The following is a 22,800-nucleotide window of genomic DNA, read 5'->3' as shown; positions in this document are numbered from 1 at the left end:
TCTAGACAGAATTGTGAATGTTAGCATGTGCCACACTTAGATGGAACTTGAATGTTAGCATGTGCCACACTTAGAATTGAGAACATCAGCCTGCGCCGTATTTAGACAGGATTGTGAATGCTAGACGGACTTCCTAACTTCGCCCTGCGTCGCATCTAGATAATATTGTGAAGGTTAGAGAGTGCCACACCTAGATGGAACTATGAAGATTATCAAGCACAACACTTAGAAGGAAATGAGAATGTTAGCACTTGGATAGAATTGTGAACATTGGTCTGTGCGGTATCTGGATAATATTGTGAAGATTGGCAAGTGCCACACTCAGACTGAATGGAGTAGGTCAGCGGGTGATACACTTAGACAGAACTGTGAATGCTTGCATGTTAAATGTCACATAACCCACTAACCAATATAAACTCAAACTCTCTGCACGCTTAAAAAAAAATCTCAAACAACGATCTCTTGCACAATAACCTGCACGCACTTCACCACACTGCAACAACACATAAGTCGCACCAACAGCACACGCGGACTGACACCGATCCAATACTCACACCAAAGCTCAGCACCCGGTGTCTACCGAGTTGAAGCTGCCAACAGTACACCACTCCTCTCACTATCCTACTCCCTCTTCACCTTACTAACCCATCCCACCTTCTCATTTACAGATCCTCCAGAGCGCCTGCGGACCAATTCTGTTGGTGACGGTGCGCTATATAAGTACCGTTAACATAACATAACATAACATAACATAACATGGTGTCACCAAGGGATTCGCTACTTAGGTATTTGTTTATCCACGTCCCTTAATAAGTTATATGAGGAGAACTACATCACGGTTCTCCAAATGTTGAAGCACAAGGTAGACACCTGGATTCATCTTCCCATCTCCCAAGCGGCTATGAGCTCGCTCTTAAAAATTGTCGTTTTACCTAAACTAATGTATGGGCCTCATTACGAGTCATTAAGAGCCCCATGGGACTCAATGGGAATGGGGATCATGGAAACACCAGCAGCATCTCGTAATGCTGCCGGTGTTTCCTCGTCCGCCTGCAGGCGGGCGGTGTTAAACCCACCAGGTCAGACCTGGCGGGAACATCACCTCCCGCCTGCAGGAGTTGTGATCGCCCGGCATGGAAACAACAGTGGCGGCGGGTTTACCGCCACCATTGTTTCCATACTGGGCAATTTGTAATGAGGCCCTATGTCTTTATTAATGTCCCGATTTGGGCTCCAGCGACATACTGGGTTAGGCTGAATGTCTTGGTGAACAAACTGATCTGGGCCGGCAGAGACACCCACGAATATCTCTAGAGACGATGTGTCGCCCAAGCTCTCTGGGGGGCCTTGAGGTTCTGGACCTGTTCTTGTATTTCCTTGCCACATAGGCCCAATACGCTGCTTGGTGGTGGACGCCCATATCCGACTTACCCCACACAATCCTGGAGAAAGTTCTCAATCGCCCTGATGATCTGAAGGGGCTACTGATGGGCACACGGGAGCGTGGTGACAAGGCTGAGGTACAGCCAGTGGCCGTCACCCTTCGGGCTTGGGATCAGCTGGCTGCCTTGACTGGACAGAGACAGTGGTACTCTCCCCTCATGGCCATTTATCATGTACGGGGCATACCACTTACTCATGAGACAATATTTATACAACGTTTCTCCCTCTTGCAGATCACGTCCATGGGAGATATAGCTCCACAGGGTAGATTTGTTTCTTGGGAAGACCTCAAAACGAGGAGAGAATGGAACATGATAACACTATTCCTACATTAACACCTGCACAAAGTGCTTTGTGCTAAGTGGCCTGAGTTCCAGAGCGCACCACCTTCCTCACCAATTATGGAATATATTACGACGCCAACGACCAAGGTGAGATTGGTGTCCACTCTGTATGGTATGGCCAGGTCTCTCAGGCCCCCCGGGGCAATTCAGTATAGAGAAAAATGGGAGTGCACCCTAGGTCATTCCTTAACAGGTGGGCAATGGGACTCTATTTGTGCACAGTCTAAAACTATATTGGTTAACAACAGATTCCGTTTGATACACTTTAAATTCCTTCACCAGGTATACTTCTCCCCACTTTGGTTGAATAGGCTTTATCCACATAGGCCTTCACACTGTAAGAGATGCAATCAGACTAATGCAGATTTCCTTCACGTAGCCTGGGGGTGCCCTCTAATTCAAACTCTATTGGTAAGGATAGCTGAAACTGTGGCTAAAATACTGGACATTGCCCTACCACTATCTCCTGAGACCTGGCTGCTTGCACTTGTGGAAGAGGGTACTAGTAGTGGGATGCGGCAAAGGGGTATGGCTTCTGTGGTGGCTAGATCGCTGATTGCTCAGACTTGGGGGGGGTTCAGGGGAGGGATTGGGTGGAACAGTGCCCTGGTTGGGTTTCTGATTCTTGTTGATTTCTGTATGTTGAATTAAAATAATAAGAACAGGTTTAAAAAAAAAAAAGAAAGGTGCACTTTGAGTAAAATGAAGCGGTGAAAAGGGAAAGGAAATCAGTTTTGACAAGAAATGTTTTACTCTACACTAGAGTATTCAGGCTAGGCCACCAAAGAGGGACACTGTAAGCTCCTAGGTTAATTTGTGAGTTCAACCCTATCACCCCAGTGCCCAACCCTGGCAGAACCAGTCCGATCACTCGAAATAGGACTAAGGATTTAGGATTACACAAGGCAAAATTTCTAAAGAGATGGCGCTAGCACTCGAAATCAAGAACAGGGTTGCAATAATTATTCTGACAATTTTACAAGTTATCAGTGTAAGGAGGATAGGATGGCATAGAGAGTAGAATGAGGACCAAGACAAGATAGGCTATGGGTTTAGATGGGATGGCAATTGATACTCACAGTCCACTTTTTAGTTTTTGAATTTTGGACAGTCAGCGGTTTGGTCACTACACGGCAGGGTGCCTGGCAAAACAGCTGGGCAGTTCTGGTCACCGGGTAGCACTTCTGGACTGGCAATTCTGGTTACTGGATATTACAGGTTAGATGGATGGCAGGATTGCAGTAAGCAGGCAGTTAGTGGGATCAGGATGCTTCCCAAAAACACCACAGCTTTCCCCTTTGGTTATCTGGGAATTTTAGTGGTTTTCAGATTTTAGGCCTTGCTGGGAAGGGGACCAGCACTGCTTGAGTTTTGCAGTGGACCCTGGAGAAGGATCAGCAATGCTTTGGCCTTGTAGTTGGAGTCTGGATCTGGAAGATGACGGGAACAGGAACGCAGCACAGGAAATTAGGAAGTGTGTGTGTGTCTAGAGTCTTGTCAAGTACCCTTATTTATAGTGCATAATGACATCATCAAAGTATAGGCTGGGCAGGGTTAACTAAGCACGCCCCTAAACTACTTGGATTGGGCAGTGGTGCTAGTCTCCGCCTTGCTCTCAACTGGTTGGATTTCCAAAGGAATGATGTCAGATTTATGAGGTGAGTTTTACAATGTCAAAAAACTCCCACATTTACTTTACTTAAAATCCAATTTTGCCAAAAACAGACATTTCTACAATTGCATTCTCTTAGTAAATTACATACACAGGTTACATATTATGTGCAGCCCAATCCTCCAGTCTGTGGGACCTTGGTTCGGCCTAAAATTCCCTAACTTTGTACACAAATGTGAATTATCCCCAGGGATGTATGTACATGTTATGTTTGCAACATTGATACTTTTCGATTTATCTTCAATACTTTGCCCTTTCTGCCCCCAATGTGTCAGTGACTTCTACCATGTCTCAAAGGAAGCACAAAAAAAATCACTTTTAAACAATTTTTCAAAGTCTTGCTGCAAAGATAGAAGTCTTTAAAGTTTATTCCAGAAATAATTCCTGGGTCCATTTTTTTTTCTTCAACTACTGCTAACTGTCATTTCCTTTGTCGCACGGTGGGGGTTTGTCTATTGAGTGAAGTTATATTGCCCTTTGCACTTCAGACTTCCTTCCCTGGGAGCTTCATTGTCAGCGTCCCAGCAGAGACAAAAGTCTGTTCAATCCCGTAATTATCATGAGGTTGTCAGTATCTGCTGAGAGAGGGTCCTCCTTTGGTGCCACCCCTCCAAGCAGAAAACCTGTTTTTCAACTTGCAACTCCAGCCACTATAGTTTTAACCCCTTTAATTTCTGATCTTAGATCCAGAATGAAAGCAAGCCGGTTGCCTAAAATAACCCATGTTATATAGTCTCACTATCAACAAACCCCTTCATATTGCTAAAGACTGGCAGGCTTTCATTCAACAGTGTACTGTTCCAAAACACAGGCATTTGTTTTTCTTTAATTTGCAAAAGCCAATTTTTTTTACACGTGGTGCAGCTGGCCTTTCCTTCTTAAATTCAACTTTTCATCTGCAGCAGATTCACGCACTGCCTTGCAGCTATAGTTATTCTCTTGAACTGCTGGAGTTGGTCTGCAGCACAGATACATTGAAGCAAACATGGCTCAGCTAGTTAGAGTCTCTCTCTGAACAGCTGAGTTTTGGATACGTTTGCATAGAAAATGAACGCGTTTGCCGTGTAAGTAAAAGTAAAGTTCCTGGTTGATTTTTTTAGAGTTGGTTTGACTGGGCTTGTCAATTCAGAATCATGCCTGGGTTTTTCTGAGGCACAATGAAACACACAGGGCTTGGTAGGACTTATTAATCACAGTGGCTTTAATGAACAAGAGGAATTAGCGTTAAAAATGCATTTTTTTAAAGGTGAAAAAGGGTTTCTTTTCAATGGAGATTTTGGCTTTTGCAGCACAGCAACGCTGCTTTTTCCACTTTCTTCCCTTTGTTAATGCTGGAACACACTGGCAATCTCCTTCAATGTGCCCCCTTTGTTCCATCCTGCCCGATGTGTGCTTGGCAGGACGGTGCCGCCATTTTTGTTGTTGTTGCAAACGCAGTTTTGAGCCATGGCGCTCACAGGGGCCAGCGCAGCCATTTGGCTGTTTCTGCGCAAATGCAGCTTGGTGAGGTGGGGAAATGCTGTTGAGTGGATCAATATATCCCGCACAGTAGTGGCATTCAACATCCTGCACACCACTCCAGTGAAGCAGTCCCACCAGAAACCAATCAAAGAAACCTTCAGGTCCTTCAAGAACTTTCCGGTGGAAGCCCTCACGGAAGACCTTGCCAACCTCCACCTTAAATATACCAAACACCCCCAACCGAACTGCGACTCTCTACTGGAAGCACTCAACACCACTCTTTCAGCCTTCATCGACCAACACATGCTTCTGAAACAACACACTTGCAAACCGAAACCATCACTGGTACACGCAAGAACTCAACCTCAGCAAAAGAGTCATCAGGAAACATAATAAAGCTTGGCGCTGCTCCAGGACCGTATCCGACCTGGCGCTCCTCAAGGAACTCTGAGCAACCTGTCGACAACTCATCAACACAGCCAAGGCCTCGTACTATCAGAATACCATATCAGAAGCTGACAACAAAAGCAGAACCCTCTTCAAAGCAGTCAAGCACTGAGTCAACCTGCTACCCGCCCCCATACCACACTCCATCAAAAAAACCACTTCCATCAATACCTTCTTCATTGAGAAAATCAGCAAGATTCGGCAGCACATAGACACCAGATCTGCATCAACAGACACCTCATGTCCCTCCTCACAAAATCTTCACACCCTGGACAACATTCAAGACAGTCTCGACAGAGTACCCAGTAGAAATCCTGACCGTCCTCAAAGCCACAGAGTATACAGATGACATCCTCACAGCATCTGGCCTAAAGACCCTCCCTGCAGAAGCTCTCCTTCCGTAACTGGAGATCATCAAGATCCCTAACTCAAGGCCCCTTCTCATCAACCTTAAAAACAGGACAAATCCTCCCTCTACTAAAGGAATACACTCTCGATCCCGACAACCTAGGTAACTATCGCCCCACCACCCATCTTCCCTTCTTAGGTAAGATCATCGAGAAAGCAGAAGCCGCATCACTGAAGCAACACATCGACACCAACAATCTTCTCCAAACCCGGGTTCAGACCCAGATGCAGCATGGAGACAGTAACCATACGGTGGTCAACAACGCCCTCAACATCTTTGACAATGGCCATCCATGCCTCCTGGTTCTACTCGTTTGCGACACAGTAGATCACAAGACACTTACGGACACCCTACATCGGTGCATGGGGATCAGCAAGCTTTTCCTACGCTGGTTCAAGTCTTACCTCACCAACCGCCAGCCATTTGTTCAGATGGATTCCGCTCGATCGCCAATGCTACCTGTCACCTGTGGAGTCCCGCAGGGTTCGATCATCTCCGCAGTGATCTTCAATCTATACATGGAGCCGCTGGGAGCCCTCCTAACCACACACAGCATCCACATCCAACAATACGCCAGCGGCATACAGCTATACCTCAAGATTGAATCCATCAAGGACATCCAGCTAAGAGAGACATGTAATTCCTACAGATCTGACCATCTCACCACCCGAAGGCAGCTATCTAACACTAGCTGCAAATTCAGGACGGGAATGGAAATACTCCCTAGATGTAGCCGCTGGAGTAACAGACCCAGAATACAGGGGGAAGTCCAAGGCCCTCATTATGAGGCTGCCGGTAACCTGCCGGCTGGCAGACTTGCCTTACCATTACCGGCGCCCCACGTCCCGGTGTTACTGGGATATTACAGATGCCAGGAACAGTGGTAAGTTGCCATTCCATGGAGTCCTATAGACTCCATGGAATGGGTTTGTCCCTATCACCGGCACCGGTAGTAATGGTGACGGTGATAGAGGAAATTCTTTGCCGCTAGGGGCCTGAACTCCTAGCAGGTCAGGACTGCCGGTAGTTCGCTGCCACTACCGACAAACTCAGAGTATGCCGGTCCAGGAACAATGCTGAATCCGGTATTACTGGTCGTTTTACCAGCATTTTTGCTGGACCAACATACTCGTAATGCGGGCCCAAGTGTTATTGTGCAATACAGGGCCACAAAAATACACAGTGATAAAAGAGAAACCCATAGCCCAGAGAATCTTAGAACAAACCCTGAAACCTAATATACATGAAGTAGTTTGTCTATCTCAGACCCCTAGTGGCACCCTAGGCTTTGGGCAGGCAGATAAGAATGTAACCCCTTTTCCCATGCTGATGGGGATGACACATCCACCTTACTAGACCATACGTTTACACAAAGAAAGAATCAGAATCTGACAGAAGCCTTTGAGAGGGCTGTCTCGAAAACACTCGGCCTGGAACAGAGGAGACCCTTCTTTACCTGAATGGGTCCACTCTATCAGTGATGTGTGAGAGGGATGGGTCCCTAACACACCAACTTGTCATACCTAGGAGCCGCCGAAGGATGGTCATGCAAGTAGCCCATTCCCATCCAACGGCCGGAAGCCATGGAGTGACAAAGATGCAGGACCAAATATTGAGCAAATGTTACTGGCACAGTGTATATGTTGATGTCAAGACCTATGTGAACAATTCTGAAATAGGCCAGAAGATCACCAAGTATAAAGCGGATTCCCTTGAAACATCAGACATTTGGGGGAACAGCGTTCTCCTGCATAGCAGCAAGACTTTGGAACTCGCTCCCAAAAGAAATATAAACAACACAAGATCACCTAAAGTTCAGAAAGTTGTTAAATACTTGGCCCTCTAACTCGCCGAGTTAAATAGGAAACATCATCAAAGGGAAACTGTCAGCACTTCACAATATAGCAAAAACAAAGAGGTGATGGCTGGAAGGTTTAGAATTAATCTTAACCACTGGCAATGCTCTGGGCAACCCTCCAGACCACCGTTCTTCGCCTGCCAAGCCATTACAGAAGGGAAAGACCATATGCAAATCAGACTTGGCCCCACTCCAAAAGGGGCAGTCCAGCCCGAACTGCTAGGCCACATCCCTTCTGCACGAGACCACAAGCATCCCCAAACATGTTTCGCCCTTGTTGAGGCTCATCAGTGAGGAGTAGCTTGGGTCTCTAGGCCCAGCAGGCACGGGACCCACGTCTGGGCATACCCGTCCCACTCGGGGTGACATAGCAAAAACAAAGAGGTGATGGCTGGAAGAATTTAGACCCAAGCTACTCCTCACTGATGAGCCCCAGCAAGGGCGAAACATGTTTGGGGATGCTTGTGGTCTCGTGCAGAAGGGATGTGGCCTAGCAGTTCGGGCTGGACTGCCCCTTTTGGGGTGGGGCCAAGCCTGATTTGCATATGGTATTTCCCTTCTGTAATGGCTTGGCAGGCGAAGAACGGTGGTCTGGAGGGTTGCCCAGAGCATTGCCAGTGGTTAAGATTAAGTCTAAACCTTCCAGCCATCACCTCTTTGTTTTTGCTATGTCACCCCGAGTGGGACGGGTATGCCCAGACGTGGGTCCCGTGCCTGCTGGGCCTAGAGACCCAAGCTACTCCTCACTGATGAGCCCCAGCAAGGGCGAAACATGTTTGGGGATGCTTGTGGTCTCGTGCAGAAGGGATGTGGCCTAGCAGTTCGGGCTGGACTGCCCCTTTTGGGGTGGGGCCAAGCCTGATTTGCATATGGTATTTCCCTTCTGTAATGGCTTGGCAGGCGAAGAACGGTGGTCTGGAGGGTTGCCCAGAGCATTGCCAGTGGTTAAGATTAAGTCTAAACCTTCCAGCCATCACCTCTTTGTTTTTGCTATGTCACCCCGAGTGGGACGGGTATGCCCAGACGTGGGTCCCGTGCCTGCTGGGCCTAGAGACCCAAGCTACTCCTCACTGATGAGCCCCAGCAAGGGCGAAACATGTTTGGGGATGCTTGTGGTCTCGTGCAGAAGGGATGTGGCCTAGCAGTTCGGGCTGGACTGCCCCTTTTGGGGTGGGGCCAAGCCTGATTTGCATATGGTATTTCCCTTCTGTAATGGCTTGGCAGGCGAAGAACGGTGGTCTGGAGGGTTGCCCAGAGCATTGCCAGTGGTTAAGATTAAGTCTAAACCTTCCAGCCATCACCTCTTTGTTTTTGCTATAGCACTTCACAATAGAAACACCAAAAACAACTGAAACCTAATGAACTGAAACTGGGTAACTCAAAGCAATAAAGCATTCTACCGCAAATCATGACAGAATAATATTAACTAGACGATCAACATAACCTCACACAAAAAGACCCAGATGACTCCCCATTAACCCTACTAAAAATTGTCTAACACTCTGCAAACTCATACTCAGTAATTAAACAAATCACACACATACCTCCACCGCAGAGAAAAAAAACGAAAACCACCACAAACTACACACCCTCCACAACAGGAAACTAAACTTATCACACACAAATCACCCCATACACACTCATGTGCCAAACATGACATAATGTCTACCACATAAAAACAAACCAGCACACAGTGAGAATTTTTTTACGATCTGAAGCTACCAACAGCTCAACAAAGCTCTCTTTGACTTTTCCCTCTCAATCCCACTAACTAAGCTCTCCCAAACCTCCTTCCTTTTCGCATCCACTAGAGCAGCTGGAGACTTTGAAAATGGCAGCAGTGCATGGTCTAAATCACAATAACATAACATCCACAATGGGCAGTGAATACATCCTGGTGATCTTGGACTAAGCTATCCCCTATCCAAAGGCCTTTCCAATGAGGAAATATATGATACAACATATACTAAAACATTTTATTCCGTTTTATTTCCTTCCTGTCCAGTTTGGGGTTACCAAATGAAATTCTAACCGACCAAGGTACAACCTTCATGGCACGCCTCATGCAGGAGATACTCACTAATAAGACCTTGTGGACATCCATCTACCATCGCCAGATGGATGGTTTAGTACAGCACTTCAATCAGACCATGAAGCGAATACTAAAGAAATTGGTAGAGACTGACAGCAAAAGCTGGGATAGGACACTACCCTGGGCTCTTTTTGCCAAGGGAAAAACTCCAGAGGTCTCTTTGGTTTATTCCCCATTTGAGCTCCTGTATGGCCAAGAACCCAGGGAAGTCCTCTACATGTTGAGGGAAACTTAGTAGGAGAGGGAACAAGTCCCCTTACGGATATCTCAGGCCACCAACAAATGAAAGGCCCATATGGAAGTAATGAGGGAGATGGCCACCGGTTACCTCGCCAAGGCTCAGGAACACCAGAAGGGTACTTATGACCAACAGGCAGAAGTAAAGTATTTTTCAGTAGGAGATCAGGTGTTAGTCCTGCTGCCCACCTTCGAAGACAGAGGGATTTTAAAATCGTATGGCATATACAAGATTCTTGAGCGCAAAAGCCTGCTTAATTGCCTGATTTCACAATCTGATAGGAAACAGAAAGTCCAAATCTACCATGTAAACCTCCTAAAGATTTGGAGAACAGACCCGGTCAAACAAAGCCCCTTCACCAAGGCCACCCTTCTAGTGGGAAACAAAAATAAAGCTAGCCTGATTCTTGAGAATCTTAGCAAACCCCATCAGTAAACCTGCATAGATTTGCTTGCCCAGTTCCTCCAGTTTTTGCCTGAAGAACCAGGTAGAGTAAAACATGTCTTCCACCATATTAGAACACCTCCTAGGCAGTGGGTCAACCTGACACCATACAGAATCCCAGAGGTCCGAAGGAAAATTATAGAGGAGGAAACAGCCAAGATGTTGAAGCTGTGACTAATTGAGCCCTCTGAGAGCCCTTGGTCCTCCCCTAGCATCCTCATCACTAAGCCAGATGATTCTTAGGGATTTTGTATTGAATTCAGAAGACTAAATTCAATTTCTTTCTTTGACAACTACGCAATGCTAAGGATCAAGCAGCTAACTGAGCGACTGGGGAATGCTACGTTTATTGCGACCTTAGACTTAACCAAGGGTTATTGGCAGGTCTCATTGATTCCCACGGATAAGGAGAAAACAACCTTTAGTACTCGCCAGGGTTTATTCCAATTTAATGTGCTCCTCGTCAGCCTACACAAAGCTCCAACAGCTGATGGATAACATCCTCTGGCCTTTTTCCACCTTTCCAGAGGCATATATAGACAATATTCTGATCCATAGTAATAGCTCGGAAGAACACCTTCAACACCTCTATGAGGTCACTTGAGCCTTACAGAGGGCAGGACTCAGAACCGATCACAAGAAGTTTAATCTCTCCCAGAATGTGGTAATTTTTATTGGCTACTTCGGGAGTAACGCGCTTGTCCAGCACCAGACTGAGAAAAAGAAGATGGTGGCATTGACAACTCCACCTAAGAGTAAAAGAGAACTCTGAGTTTTCCTTGGGTTAGTAGGCAATTAATGTAGGTTTACTCCAAACTTTCTAACCATTGCAGCAAACATCTTGGATAAGCTTAAGAATGCCCATCCCAATTAACGTGTCTGGACCCGACGGGACCAGCAACACTTTGACAAGCTGAAACAAATCCTTTGCAATGAGCTCATACTCAAGATGCTCGACTTTAATAAAGAAATTAATTTTTCAGACAGATCTGTCCAAGGTAGGCATAGTAGCCGTCCTCTCCCATACAATATACTAGCAGAAAATGGTTGCTACAGGCACCCTTAATTCCAGGCCGCCACACTCGTAATGAGGCCCATGGTAATTGATATGTGTAATGACTTAACTTACCCCTTTGTATACCAATGGTTAGCATGGCTTCTAACCACTTTCAGGCACCATTGACTACACAGGGAGGAGAATTCGATAGAGTCCCGCTAATTCACTGCATGGAAGATAAGAAGGGCTACAGAGCACAATGAAGCTCAAGGAACGGCACATAGAGAGAAACCTTCTCCTGGAAAGTGTGGCAGCGAGAGGAGTGTTCACGTCCAGCGTGGTAGGCACAAAACACAGAAGGATGCAGAGCATGAAGCTCCCCTGCCAAGACCTGTGCTGACGGAACCGGATGCTGGAAGGTCCGCAACAGCATGAAGTGCTCAACCTGCAACCAAGCAGGATTCAGAGAAGCCGAAGACCCGCAGAATGGCTTCGGCACAAGGACAGCTGCTTTAACTGATTCAAAGATGTGGGACAAAGTGGGAACAGGGAAGCCAAGTCTGCTGAATGGAGCGCCTACCTGGAGGAACACTGTGCAAAGAATCAAGGTAGGGCGTCACTCCTACAAACCGTAAGAACAACTGGAAGGCTGCCTGAGACTCCAGAGTGGGGTGAGAACCAGAGGGCCCTTAGTGGGCTGAAAGCAGACAGAGCCCCAAGAAGGGATGTGAAAGACCAGACCCCAGGATGGGTTGAGAATCAGAAGGACCCAGAGTGGGCAGAAATCAGATTGTCCCCAAAAAGGCGTATGAAATCCGAAACCCCAGGGCAGAGCGAGCACCAGAAGAGTCCAGAGTGGGCCAAAAGTAGACTGACCCCACTAAGGGATGTGAAACCCGAGACCCCAGGGCAGGGTAGGAACCAATGCGGTTCCAAATCAGGGGCAGAAGCAGCGCCGGCTCTCAAGAGAGGAAGAGAGAACTTTGTGGAACATTGGACTTGAGTGGTGTAATGGACAAGGAGTCCTAGAGACAATTACTGATAACTGTTCCTGAGCTGTGCAATGGGCGGGAAGCCATAAAGATATGTTTTAACCACTTGATTGGAGTTGTGCATCGGGCAAGAAGCTCCAAGACATTGTTTTGGGTGGGATGATTCTTCAAACCCAGAGCGACATTTCGGTGGGCGTCAGAACCCCCAACCCATTTGGGTGAAAAAAAACTTATCATATCCTTTCTGTACATGAAGGTATTTTCATTTACAGTGGTAGGGGTAGGAATTAGACTAGGATAGGTTTCAAGACAACAGACAGTCTTTATGTTGTATGACATCCCGACGTTCCCCCATTTGAACTCTTTCCTTTCATTCAGCATAGGGATTAGAAAAGAAGGGATAGGATAGGATTGTGGTACCTCAATAAAACTTGTGTTACTAAACAATGCGAGTTATCTGTCTCCTAATTCTAAATCACCAAACTCGATACTTACATGAAATCCTACACAACTAACACAGAAAACTAAAACATACTTAAAAGACTATTAAAGAACTTCACATAACCTTTTAGTCACATTGGACGTCAACAGCCTTTACACTTCAATCGCCCTTGAGGATGGGTCAGATTGGTAGGGGGTTTTTCCTTTTACACCATGATGAAATCAGTGCTAACAAGACTTTCATACCAGCACTTCTCAAATTGATTGTTGTACTCATTTCTTTACATTCAAAGAACAAAATGATATCCAAATTGCAGGAACCTGAATGAGGGCTATCATGTCCCATGTGTGTGCCAACATTTTTATATACTTGTTTAATGTACTTTTTGGGACCCTTACAAAATAAAGAAGAATGTTGCCACACAACATTCTTGTTGGCGACATTAGCAGTGTTCTTGTGTATTCCTTATATACCATTAATTAGTGTATGAAGCAACACTTGTGTCTGTTGTGTGCAATGTTAATTACATTTACATTTTATTTTTCATCAATAAGATTCTTTAGGTTTTGAGATATATATATGTGGTTTCAGCACATTGGGAGACTTCATGACTTCATGTTTACATAATTTGCAGTGCCAATCACAGTTTGCCATACCCAAGAGGCACCAATGCAGCGTTTAATGTATTGAAATACTATTTTGTGAGTTCAGAGGTGTGACACATATATAAGATACTTGCAGTGTTTCACTGGTGCATAATGCTTTCTCACCATCACACAATGCCTTTGCGGCCTCCCCTGTGCAGGATGCCTTTTCTGCATCATTGTGCATGATACATTTTGTGTATCTCACTTGTGTGTGATTTCCTTGCTGTGTGTCTTACCTGCTCCATGCGCCCTTTCTGTGCTTCACCTGTGCACAATTCCTTTTTTATTCTCACCTGTGCACAATGCCCTTGCTGTGGATGTACGCCATTCCGCGAGCCAGTTGGCTGAACCACTTCCCAGCCAGACACTCCTGGAAAGCCCCTTTGCGCTTCAGGCGTCGAATGACGTCCCCCCTCGGGGCCAGCTCCAGCACCAGGTACACCCGGCTTGTTGTTTCAATCGCCTGGTAGAAGTTAATGATGTGCCTGTGCCGCAAAGCCTTCATCACCTGAGGGGAAGACACCAGAGAAGCATTTAACACTGAGAGCGAGGTAACCATCAGACAGACAGCATTCACATCCAGAATGTAGTCACCGCAGGTGAGCAACACCGAAACCAGTGTTTTGAGAAGCCTGTTAGAGCACCTGCAAATGTTTTCAAGATCATTTATTTATTACATTTGTATAGCGCACAGCAGTCCTTAGGCATCCAGGCGCTGTTACTCGCAAGGAGCTTAGTTACAGGGTGGGAACAGCTGGGAGAAGCATTTACACGTAATATATCTGTCATGATAATAACTATGTCTGGGCTGCTTCCTGCTTTCCTGTTTGAGCTTAGTTCAGGTCCTTCAATGTTGGTGATATTGTTATTTCCCTGAACGCAGGTATTGTGCTTCAGGTCACCACACATAAGGATGCTACCTCTGGGTTGGAAGTACAGACTCTCTGCTTCTATGCTGGCACAATCATGGTCAGAGGAGATGACCACACGCAATCTACAACTGCTAAATGGAAACACCTGTGACGACATGCCACCAGCTTCCACTTGGCATCGGGCTGGTTTGGCTTCAACCATCGATTACATGTTTGTGTCAGAAGCCTTACATCCACGTATAAGCTCGTTGAAAGTCATTAAAAAACCCGACAGTGACCACGATATGTTGGTAACGGCATTTCAACCATACTGAAGGCACCTACTGCAACATGGCCTCATAAAATCCAAAAAAGTCGAATCCAACAGAGTGTGGTTGAGACTGGAAACACACGAACTTGAACAACTGACAAACCAGTACTGCAATATCAGTCTGAATCTTGAATATGACCAATTATTGACGCAATTTAAAACCAAGAAGGTGGGGCTTAAACACATGGCCTTTGTACGTCTACATTGCTTCGATTTGGACCTTCTGAAACACAAGCGCCTGTTGCGTAGCGAAATCAGACGAACCAAGACTCTAGACAATCAGGCACGCAAGCAAGAAATAAAGGCAGCAAAGCAAAGATATAAAAACTGGTTAAAATCGCATAAGCATGTTATGATTGAAAATGATGCGGAACAAATGTTAACGGTACTACAAAACAAAAACACAAAAGACTTCTGGAGTCTCATTAACAACTTGCATGCCCCTCAAAGAGCAATACAAGCATGTATGGTGTCGGAATCCGATTGGATAACCCATTTTGAAGGTTTATACAAAGCAAACAAATCACTGGATGGGCCAGTCAATGAAACTTCTAAATCTTGGAACTTCTAAATCTTGGGCCTTGACTTTCCCGAAAGATGACATAGTGGTCATTATCAAGAAAGCAAAAAACTTGCAAGTTCCTGGCCCAGACGGTCTCACAAATTTCACCATTAAATTGCACCCAGAGTTATGGGCTAAGATTTGTGTGACGCTATTCAAAAGGATAAACACAACTTGTCAGACCGCAAAATCTTGGAACTCCGCGATTAAAAGGGGCGATAGAGCAAACCCCAAAAATTATCGACCAGTTGCACTGTTGGATGTACTAGGCAAAATCTATGCCACTATGCTACAACAAAAACTGGTAGCCTGGGCTATAACATCGAATCACGTGGACAAACGACAATTCGGGTTTGTAAAACAGGCGGGATGCTTGCTAAATTTACTATTGCTAAACATCATCAAAATGGAGGCGATAAAATTGAATACGAAGGTTTAGCTAACATTTATAGACTTTTCGTACGCATTCGACACCATCGATAGATCGATCTTGTGGGCAAAGTTGCAGAGTTGGGGGTGCCCGTCGGACTAAACAGCTGCGATTAGAGAACTCCACACTAAGACCTCAATTTGAATTTGCTTGGATCAAACAGGGCTTTTATCTGCAGCGATTGATACCTTTAAAGGAGTAAAACAAGGTTGCCCTTTAGCTGCTGCAATATTCAGCCTCTTTATATCGGACATAGGCGAATCAATAGACGCAGTAAAGTCATTTCCGCCGAAAGTTGCCAACTCACACCTAAATTGGCTTCTTTACGCTGACGACTTGATCGTGTTGGATGTAACGCCCATTGGGCTACAAAGAAAACGAAATGCTGTTCAACAGTACGTTACATCCAACCACCTATCGATCAATACCAAAAAGTGCGAAATACTGGTTTTACGAAACCTGAACGGTGGATGGGTGTCCAACAGAAAAAACACAAAATGGACCTTAGGCCAAGAAACGCTCCAGATATCTCAGAATGTAAAATATCTTGGTATGAGAATAAGTTCATCTATAAACGATGGACCCTGGCTTGCTGAAACAAAAAGGAAATGTAAACAACTTGCAAGCCAGGCACTGATCATCCTAAAAAGATTTGGGAAATTCCCATTAAGACCCGTCTTGTCTTTTTACCAACAAAAGGTAATTCCTGTCTTGATATATGGGGCAGAAAATGCCCTTGGCTGTTCCTATGAGACTTGGGCTTCCTTAGAGAACTGCTTCTGGTCTAAAGTACTAGCCCTTCCTAAGGGCATGAAGACGTCTTGTATAAGGTACGAGTTATCAATTATATCGATTCATGCCAGGATTTGATGGAGGTTATTACGTCTATATCGCAAAACATGTACACGTGCGCAAATTTCACAATTTGACATCTTTTACGACGCCTCAGCTGCCAATTCTAACATCGTGTCTATGTGGACGAACAGATGTGAAGCGATATTAGAGAAATATGATATCAAACCTGATATGCTCCACGAAAATCCTGATGCGGCCAAACTTAAAATCTGGCGTGCTGACTGGAAGCAAACCTGTACGAAGGGAGTTGCTGCCAAATCAATGAGTGATGTGCCATTTGAGACACGTGCCTTCAACAGCCAACAACGCTATATTACACTGTTCCCTGATCCGCAAGCACGAAGACTATTTATACTGTTTCGGCTAAACATGTTCAAAACGGTTGAGCGTCTTCGCTCATGGAAGGGCAACGAACATTTAAAACCTGAATGTAGACTCTGTTTGCAAGCCAACAAATCTCTCAAGCACTTAGTGCTATTTTGTACTAAACTAAGATCAGAAAGAACAATCCACTTGGGACCATGGAGCTTAAATCATCCCTCCCTATGTGCAGACGAATGGTGGAAGTTGATGTTTCAGGGAACAGACTTAAAACTGGTACTTCCACTAACACGGCTGCTGGAGATAATTGAAAATCGTTTGAGGCTGGCACCAGTAGAGCGAATATGTCTGTAAAAGTAAGACTGAGAGAAACGACAGACAACGGCTCACGAGGAGAGAGTCCTAGAATTGTTATTCTTGGTGTCCGTCTGTATGTTGTAATCATTTTAAAGGTTTGAAAAAACCAATAAAATTAAAAAAAACAAAAAAACATGAATAGACCTTCCATACATATTCACTAAATGTTTTCTTATTGCATTTCAATTGATCAAGTGTAATATATAGTATAATATAATCAATTAAATACGTTAAAACCAATACAAATAATCCACTTAAGACTTTTTTCCTTAGTAATAACAAAGCTTTCTTTATATATATAACACCACAGTATAAACAGATTTTCAAACTTGTAACATGTAGTCAGTGCCTCTGTCAAATTCCTAATGTTAGAGGCCATAAAAATGGGAAAAAAGTAAATTGAGGCATATGCTGGGCACAGTAACATAAAAGTGCTGGATAGTCTCGGCCCGCCATGCACATAATTTGCACTTTTTGTTACCTACTTTTTTATATTTACAAATCAAAGGACCCTATAGGCAGCATCCCTAATCGAAATGTCGAAAGCAGTAGTCGCACCTCATTAACTTCCAATACAGAAAGATACGTTTCCTGGCTCAAAGCGGTTTTCTTTTCCAGATAATTGTTAGCTAGGCCAGAAATGGGAATAGCGGCTAACGTGCAGGAGGAACAATTCCTCAAATGTTCTTCCAATAATCAATTTACTTGAAAGTTACACATTTGGTTATTAACAACGGAGGCTATAAGTGGCCCAAACAGAAAGCTTTCATTAGATCATATATATATATCGAAATCTAGGGAGGCTTTAAGAGCCCTTATATGAGAGAAGGTCCCGACAAGCTGATCTGACTGGTTTTAAATTATCTTACAAACAAAGTTTGACCCCATATAAGAGGTCTCAAACCCGCTTCATATGTGATCCCATATATATATATACACCAAGCTCCAGCATCAATGGTAAATTTAATAATGATTTAAATTATTTTTAGTTCTCCGATTTCGAGACTTTTAATATTACTGTAGCCAACAATTCTGCCCCAAAAAGGGCAGCCGCTTGGTATTTTACTCTATAGATTTCTGATGCTTCACTCACCACTTTTCCTCACCACAGTGGTTTGAGAAGACATGTATTGAACCACCATGTCTTTCCAAAGTCGGCTCACTCTTCTTCATTTGTTTCATCCAAGAACATTTTGTGTTTCCTACCTCTAAATAATCATAATAATCTATTCAATTGAGCTTGCTATCGTTAACAAGGATTTTCACATTTTTCATTTGCTTTTTTGACAAAATTAGATATTTAGTTTTAGAAATATTGATTTTGAGTCCAATTTAAGTACAATCTATATTGACGCAAGCCAAAGCCCGATGCAGTCCACCCGGGGTCTTACTGACAAGGACTGCGTTGTCTGCAAATAGTACGATATTTATGAATTTTCCTTCCTAAATTTGGAGCGTCTGTTTTCATACTGCTTAATGCCTTTGTTAAAATATTTATGTACAAACTGAACAAAACAGGGATGAGAGCACAATCTTGCAGACCCCTCTAGTGACCAGGAAAATAGAGGTTGTCTCTCCACCCCCAAATCAATAAGTGAAATAGGGCGATAATTGTTGGTTTAGTTGTAATCGCCCTTCTTAAAAATACGAATTACATCGTGCCCTTCCAGGTATTTGGCACTTGCCCTGTATCCTGGATACCATTTAAACGTTTTTGCAGTATTTGCAACCATACCACTGGTTCAGGCAGGAAGAATTCGACAGGCAATCTATCGGGGCCAGGTGCTTTATTCGTACACTGGGTAGTCAAGGCACATTCTACTTAATTCAGTGAAATCTCCAATGGTGGAGTAATTGATAATGATATTTTACAAATGACCATCAAGATAGATTATGTTGATTTAAATGGTTTCTTATATAACTTTTTAAAATGGTATAAAATATTTTTTAATGGTTTACCCACATTTCACCAGTTATACATGTTTAAGGGGGCCAATTAGAAGGATGGACCCAGGGAGCTGGTTGTGCCTACATGCTCTGCTCATCTTGCACAGGTGCAGAAATCATTTACAGGGACAAGGAGCAGTGCCTGAACTAGGACGGCAACTTCAAGTTGTTAGGGAGAATTCTCTTATAAGGCTAATTTCCCAAACCTAGTGAGTCCCGCAGCAGCTTTGCCGGATTTTTGGGGTTTGTTTTTTTCTCGTGCTAAGAGTGAGACTCTTTTCCTTCCACTCTTTCACATGATTTGAGGTGCTTTCTGACTTAGTATGTGTTCGTAGGCTATGGGGTAACCTCTTTTTACTCCATCGGGCATCATCTGGTTTTGTATGTATGTTACACAGCACCCTCAGTGCAGTAACACAGGGGTGTCATAGTGACTCCCCAACATAGACTCCATACCCTGGGACTGACTACTGTCTCCCAGGGCATGTAAAGTCACCATTGACTTTACTAGTCCTAAATTGTGAACAGAACCAGTACAAACCATCATATTGTGGAAGTACTGGTAGGGATAATTTGATTGCCCCTGGGTCTGTTTCCGAGGGGGCACTGTGCAGTCCCCCCTCGTCGAGCTTCTGGCTGGTGGCAGTGGTTACCACGCAAAATATTCCTTCAGAATATTCTCTATGGGATTTTCCCATTGATTTTAAACGCACCACTTTTTGGTGCAATGTTAAAGATACCGCCGCTTTATTTATTTAATATTAAATTCACGGTTGGGTCTTTTTGCCAGAACTCGGTTCCAAAATGGCGTTTGTGTCCGTCTTTGTAACTCTGACCAAGGTCAAGCCCTTTGTTCCACTATTTTGGTGGGCTTCTCCACAGAAGTCCTCCAAATGGTGCCACTCCGTCTGGGTTCCATAGGAGGGGAGGAGGGGGGATTTGGCACCCTGGACTGAGTTGCCGAGGCAACTCAAGTCGCACTCTCCTCTGATTGGCCCAGTGGTGAGCTAGGCTGATGAATAGGGGTTTTCTGCATAAAAGCAGGGCCTTTGGGACTGGAACTTCAGAGGTCGCCACAGGACCTAAGAATCCAAAGAGGGAAAAAGCTGAGCCATCTGCAATGACGACACCACCGGTGAAGCCCTACTGCAACGAACTCACCACTTTCCCAAAGACAAGAGAAGATTTTCTGCTGGACGAGTCTTCTCCATTTGAGCTGGTGGGACCAACCAGTTTGCCTCTTTCGCCTTCCAAAGACGTCCCTTGGTCGAATCGCCCATGCCAAGCACCCCGGCGGCCGGATAGCAAAGTTTCACCACTTTGACCGCGAATAAAAGGACCGTCCCTTTTAACCGGGAACCTCCTCGACGGGATCCTCTCTTCCCCTGGTTGGAACAATGAACTGCAACCACTGCCAGGAACAACTGCCCCCGCTGGAGCTTACTCTCTCTTAAGGTACTGTGTCCTGCCTGGCCTCCCTTTCTACAGATTGCTAAAGGTGACCCTTAAATCCTTGGCTTTCTACACTGGGTTGGCCCGAGACCTTCTAACTTTGTTTCTTGAACTAAACCAACCTCTTTTGAACACTCTGCAAAGACTTTTAGTGCAACTCAAACTGTGTGATCTTGGGCACATTTCGCTTTGCTCCATTTAAAGTGGGCCTGGCCTATGAACTTTGGCTCTACAGTATATTCTGCCTATATTTCCTTGCTCTGAACTCTTAAAAAGTGTTGGGACTGTATTATTCTGATGCTCTGCCTTTTTCTCTCCCTCTAACCAAACTATTGGAGTGCCATCTTAGTTAAGCGCTCACATCTGTCTTAACAAATAGTGGTGTTTTAACTCTGACTTGTCTAATAGTTATTAAGGGAGGTGTGTATACGTTATCTGACTGTGTTTTAACTTGCTTTTGATTAAGAGTGCTAGTGTATTGACTGAAGTGTGTTTTAAATAAATAACTCTATACTTTTGATACAAAGCTCTGGTCAGTGTTTGTTTGCTCTACTGTGTTTTTGGTCCTATTGTGTATACTCTAAATACTGCCCTACTCTTCTTGAGAGAAGTCTGACTGCTCAGCCACAGCTACCAGGTAAATCTGGGTGGTGCAGACTGCTACCAATTGGGTTTACTGCTTACTCCTGTGGTCTTAATCTTTGTGCAGTGTTCCCCAAGGGAACTGTACAGGATTCTGCCTAATACAAGTAGTCAACCAGCCATCTTCCAAGGCCTGCCCACACATATATCTAAGACGGCTTAGGCTAAGGGAGTCCACCCCAAGGGCAGGGTCTGGGTGTGCCTTTACTGTCAAAGAGAAAGCAAAGTACTGCTTACATCATTGTACCCTTGTGCCCCGACCAGGAACTCACAAGTATTCTAAATTGCCTAAATAATATGCTTGATGTTTGCTTTAATTGGGAAAGTGAGACGTGTTTAATTCATACATATGAATTTTCCCCCTTATTCAAGGCTAGAATCCCTGGCCTGTGAATGCACTCTACCACATTGACATCAAGACTAAGATAGGAGAGTGATGTTAAATTCGGCTGATGAACCATTGTAAAAAAAATGGAGAAACGTGTGTCGAGGGAAACAATGTGAAATTGAAATACAATCTGTATATGAAAACATTTGAGGAAACAAATTGAAATTGAAATACAAACTGTATACGAAAATATTAACGTGGAAAAGAATCTATGATTTTGTGAAAAACCTGGCAACGTTAATTATAGCAAATTAAAATCGGGGCGCAACTACAAGGATGCTCAAGTCTACTTCTTTTCTATAGTTAAACAAATGATTGGGCAGCCTCAATAATTGAGTATCCAACTATTGTAGCCCACTTACAAGAAGATCACCAGTGGTATATAATCTAATGAGATTCGCCAACAGTCACATAAAGGCTGCAAATTCTATTATAAATAATATGCTTGATGTTTGCTTTAATTGGGAAAGTGAGACGTGTTTAATTCATACATATACATTTTCCCCCTTATTGAAGGCTAGAATCCCTAGTCTGTGAATGCACTCTACCACATTGACATCATGACGAAGATAGGAGAGTGATGTTAAATCCGACTGGCAACATTTTCAGAAATCTTCGGAAGCCATTGGAAAAACTGTTTTAAACAGCTGAAAGCGTTCTATGGTATTTACTGCCCATTCTAAAAGGAGGTTACTCAGCACACGAAGGTGCATTTAAAGAGAAAAGATGCTTATGGGAAAGAAGTTCACTTAAGAAAAGAAGAACACTTAAGAAAAAAGGTCTAACAAAAAAGCCTGAAGGAATTACATATTATTTACCTCCTGGCATAAAAGGAAGGTGCTCAGCATTCAGGTGAGGGGACGTTTGAAGAGAAAAGATACTGAAGAAGATGACCATGAGATAGAAGTGCACTTAAGAAAAAAAGCCTAAGAAAAAGGACTGAAGGATGTCAAGTCACTACAAAGAAAAAGAAACAAGTGAAGATTATAAAAAAGAGAATCAGACTGAGAATAGCCAACTGAAGCTGTAACACCTAAACCAAGGAGAATCCAGACTCAGACCCATAGGTTAAGGAAGGGTTACTTGGAGATGCCACATATGCGAAGTGAGTTACGCCCGCTCAGATGGGAAGTGAAGATTTGCCACAGAACTATCAACTTTCAGTCCGAGGTTGAAAT

General features: G+C 44.3%; 1 protein-coding gene across 4 annotated transcripts in view; it reads right to left on the bottom strand.

Annotated features, from left to right (window-relative positions):
• Positions 1 to 22,800, bottom strand: part of TSSK4 (testis specific serine kinase 4) — a 2,423,787-nt gene that overhangs the window by 1,000,239 nt on the left and 1,400,748 nt on the right. For all 4 annotated transcript variants that reach the window (XM_069633969.1, XM_069633967.1, XM_069633970.1 and 1 more), the window contains one exon: positions 13,780 to 13,994. In XM_069633969.1, the coding sequence (XP_069490070.1) occupies positions 13,780 to 13,994 (215 nt within the window). The remainder of the gene's footprint in view (positions 1 to 13,779; positions 13,995 to 22,800) is intronic.

Source organism: Ambystoma mexicanum, chromosome 13 (genome assembly GCF_040938575.1).
Source record: "Ambystoma mexicanum isolate Mex_15411 chromosome 13, UKY_AmexF1_1, whole genome shotgun sequence".
NCBI classification, from domain to species: Eukaryota; Metazoa; Chordata; class Amphibia; order Caudata; family Ambystomatidae; genus Ambystoma; species Ambystoma mexicanum.
This window is presented reverse-complemented; position numbering and strand designations above follow the sequence as displayed.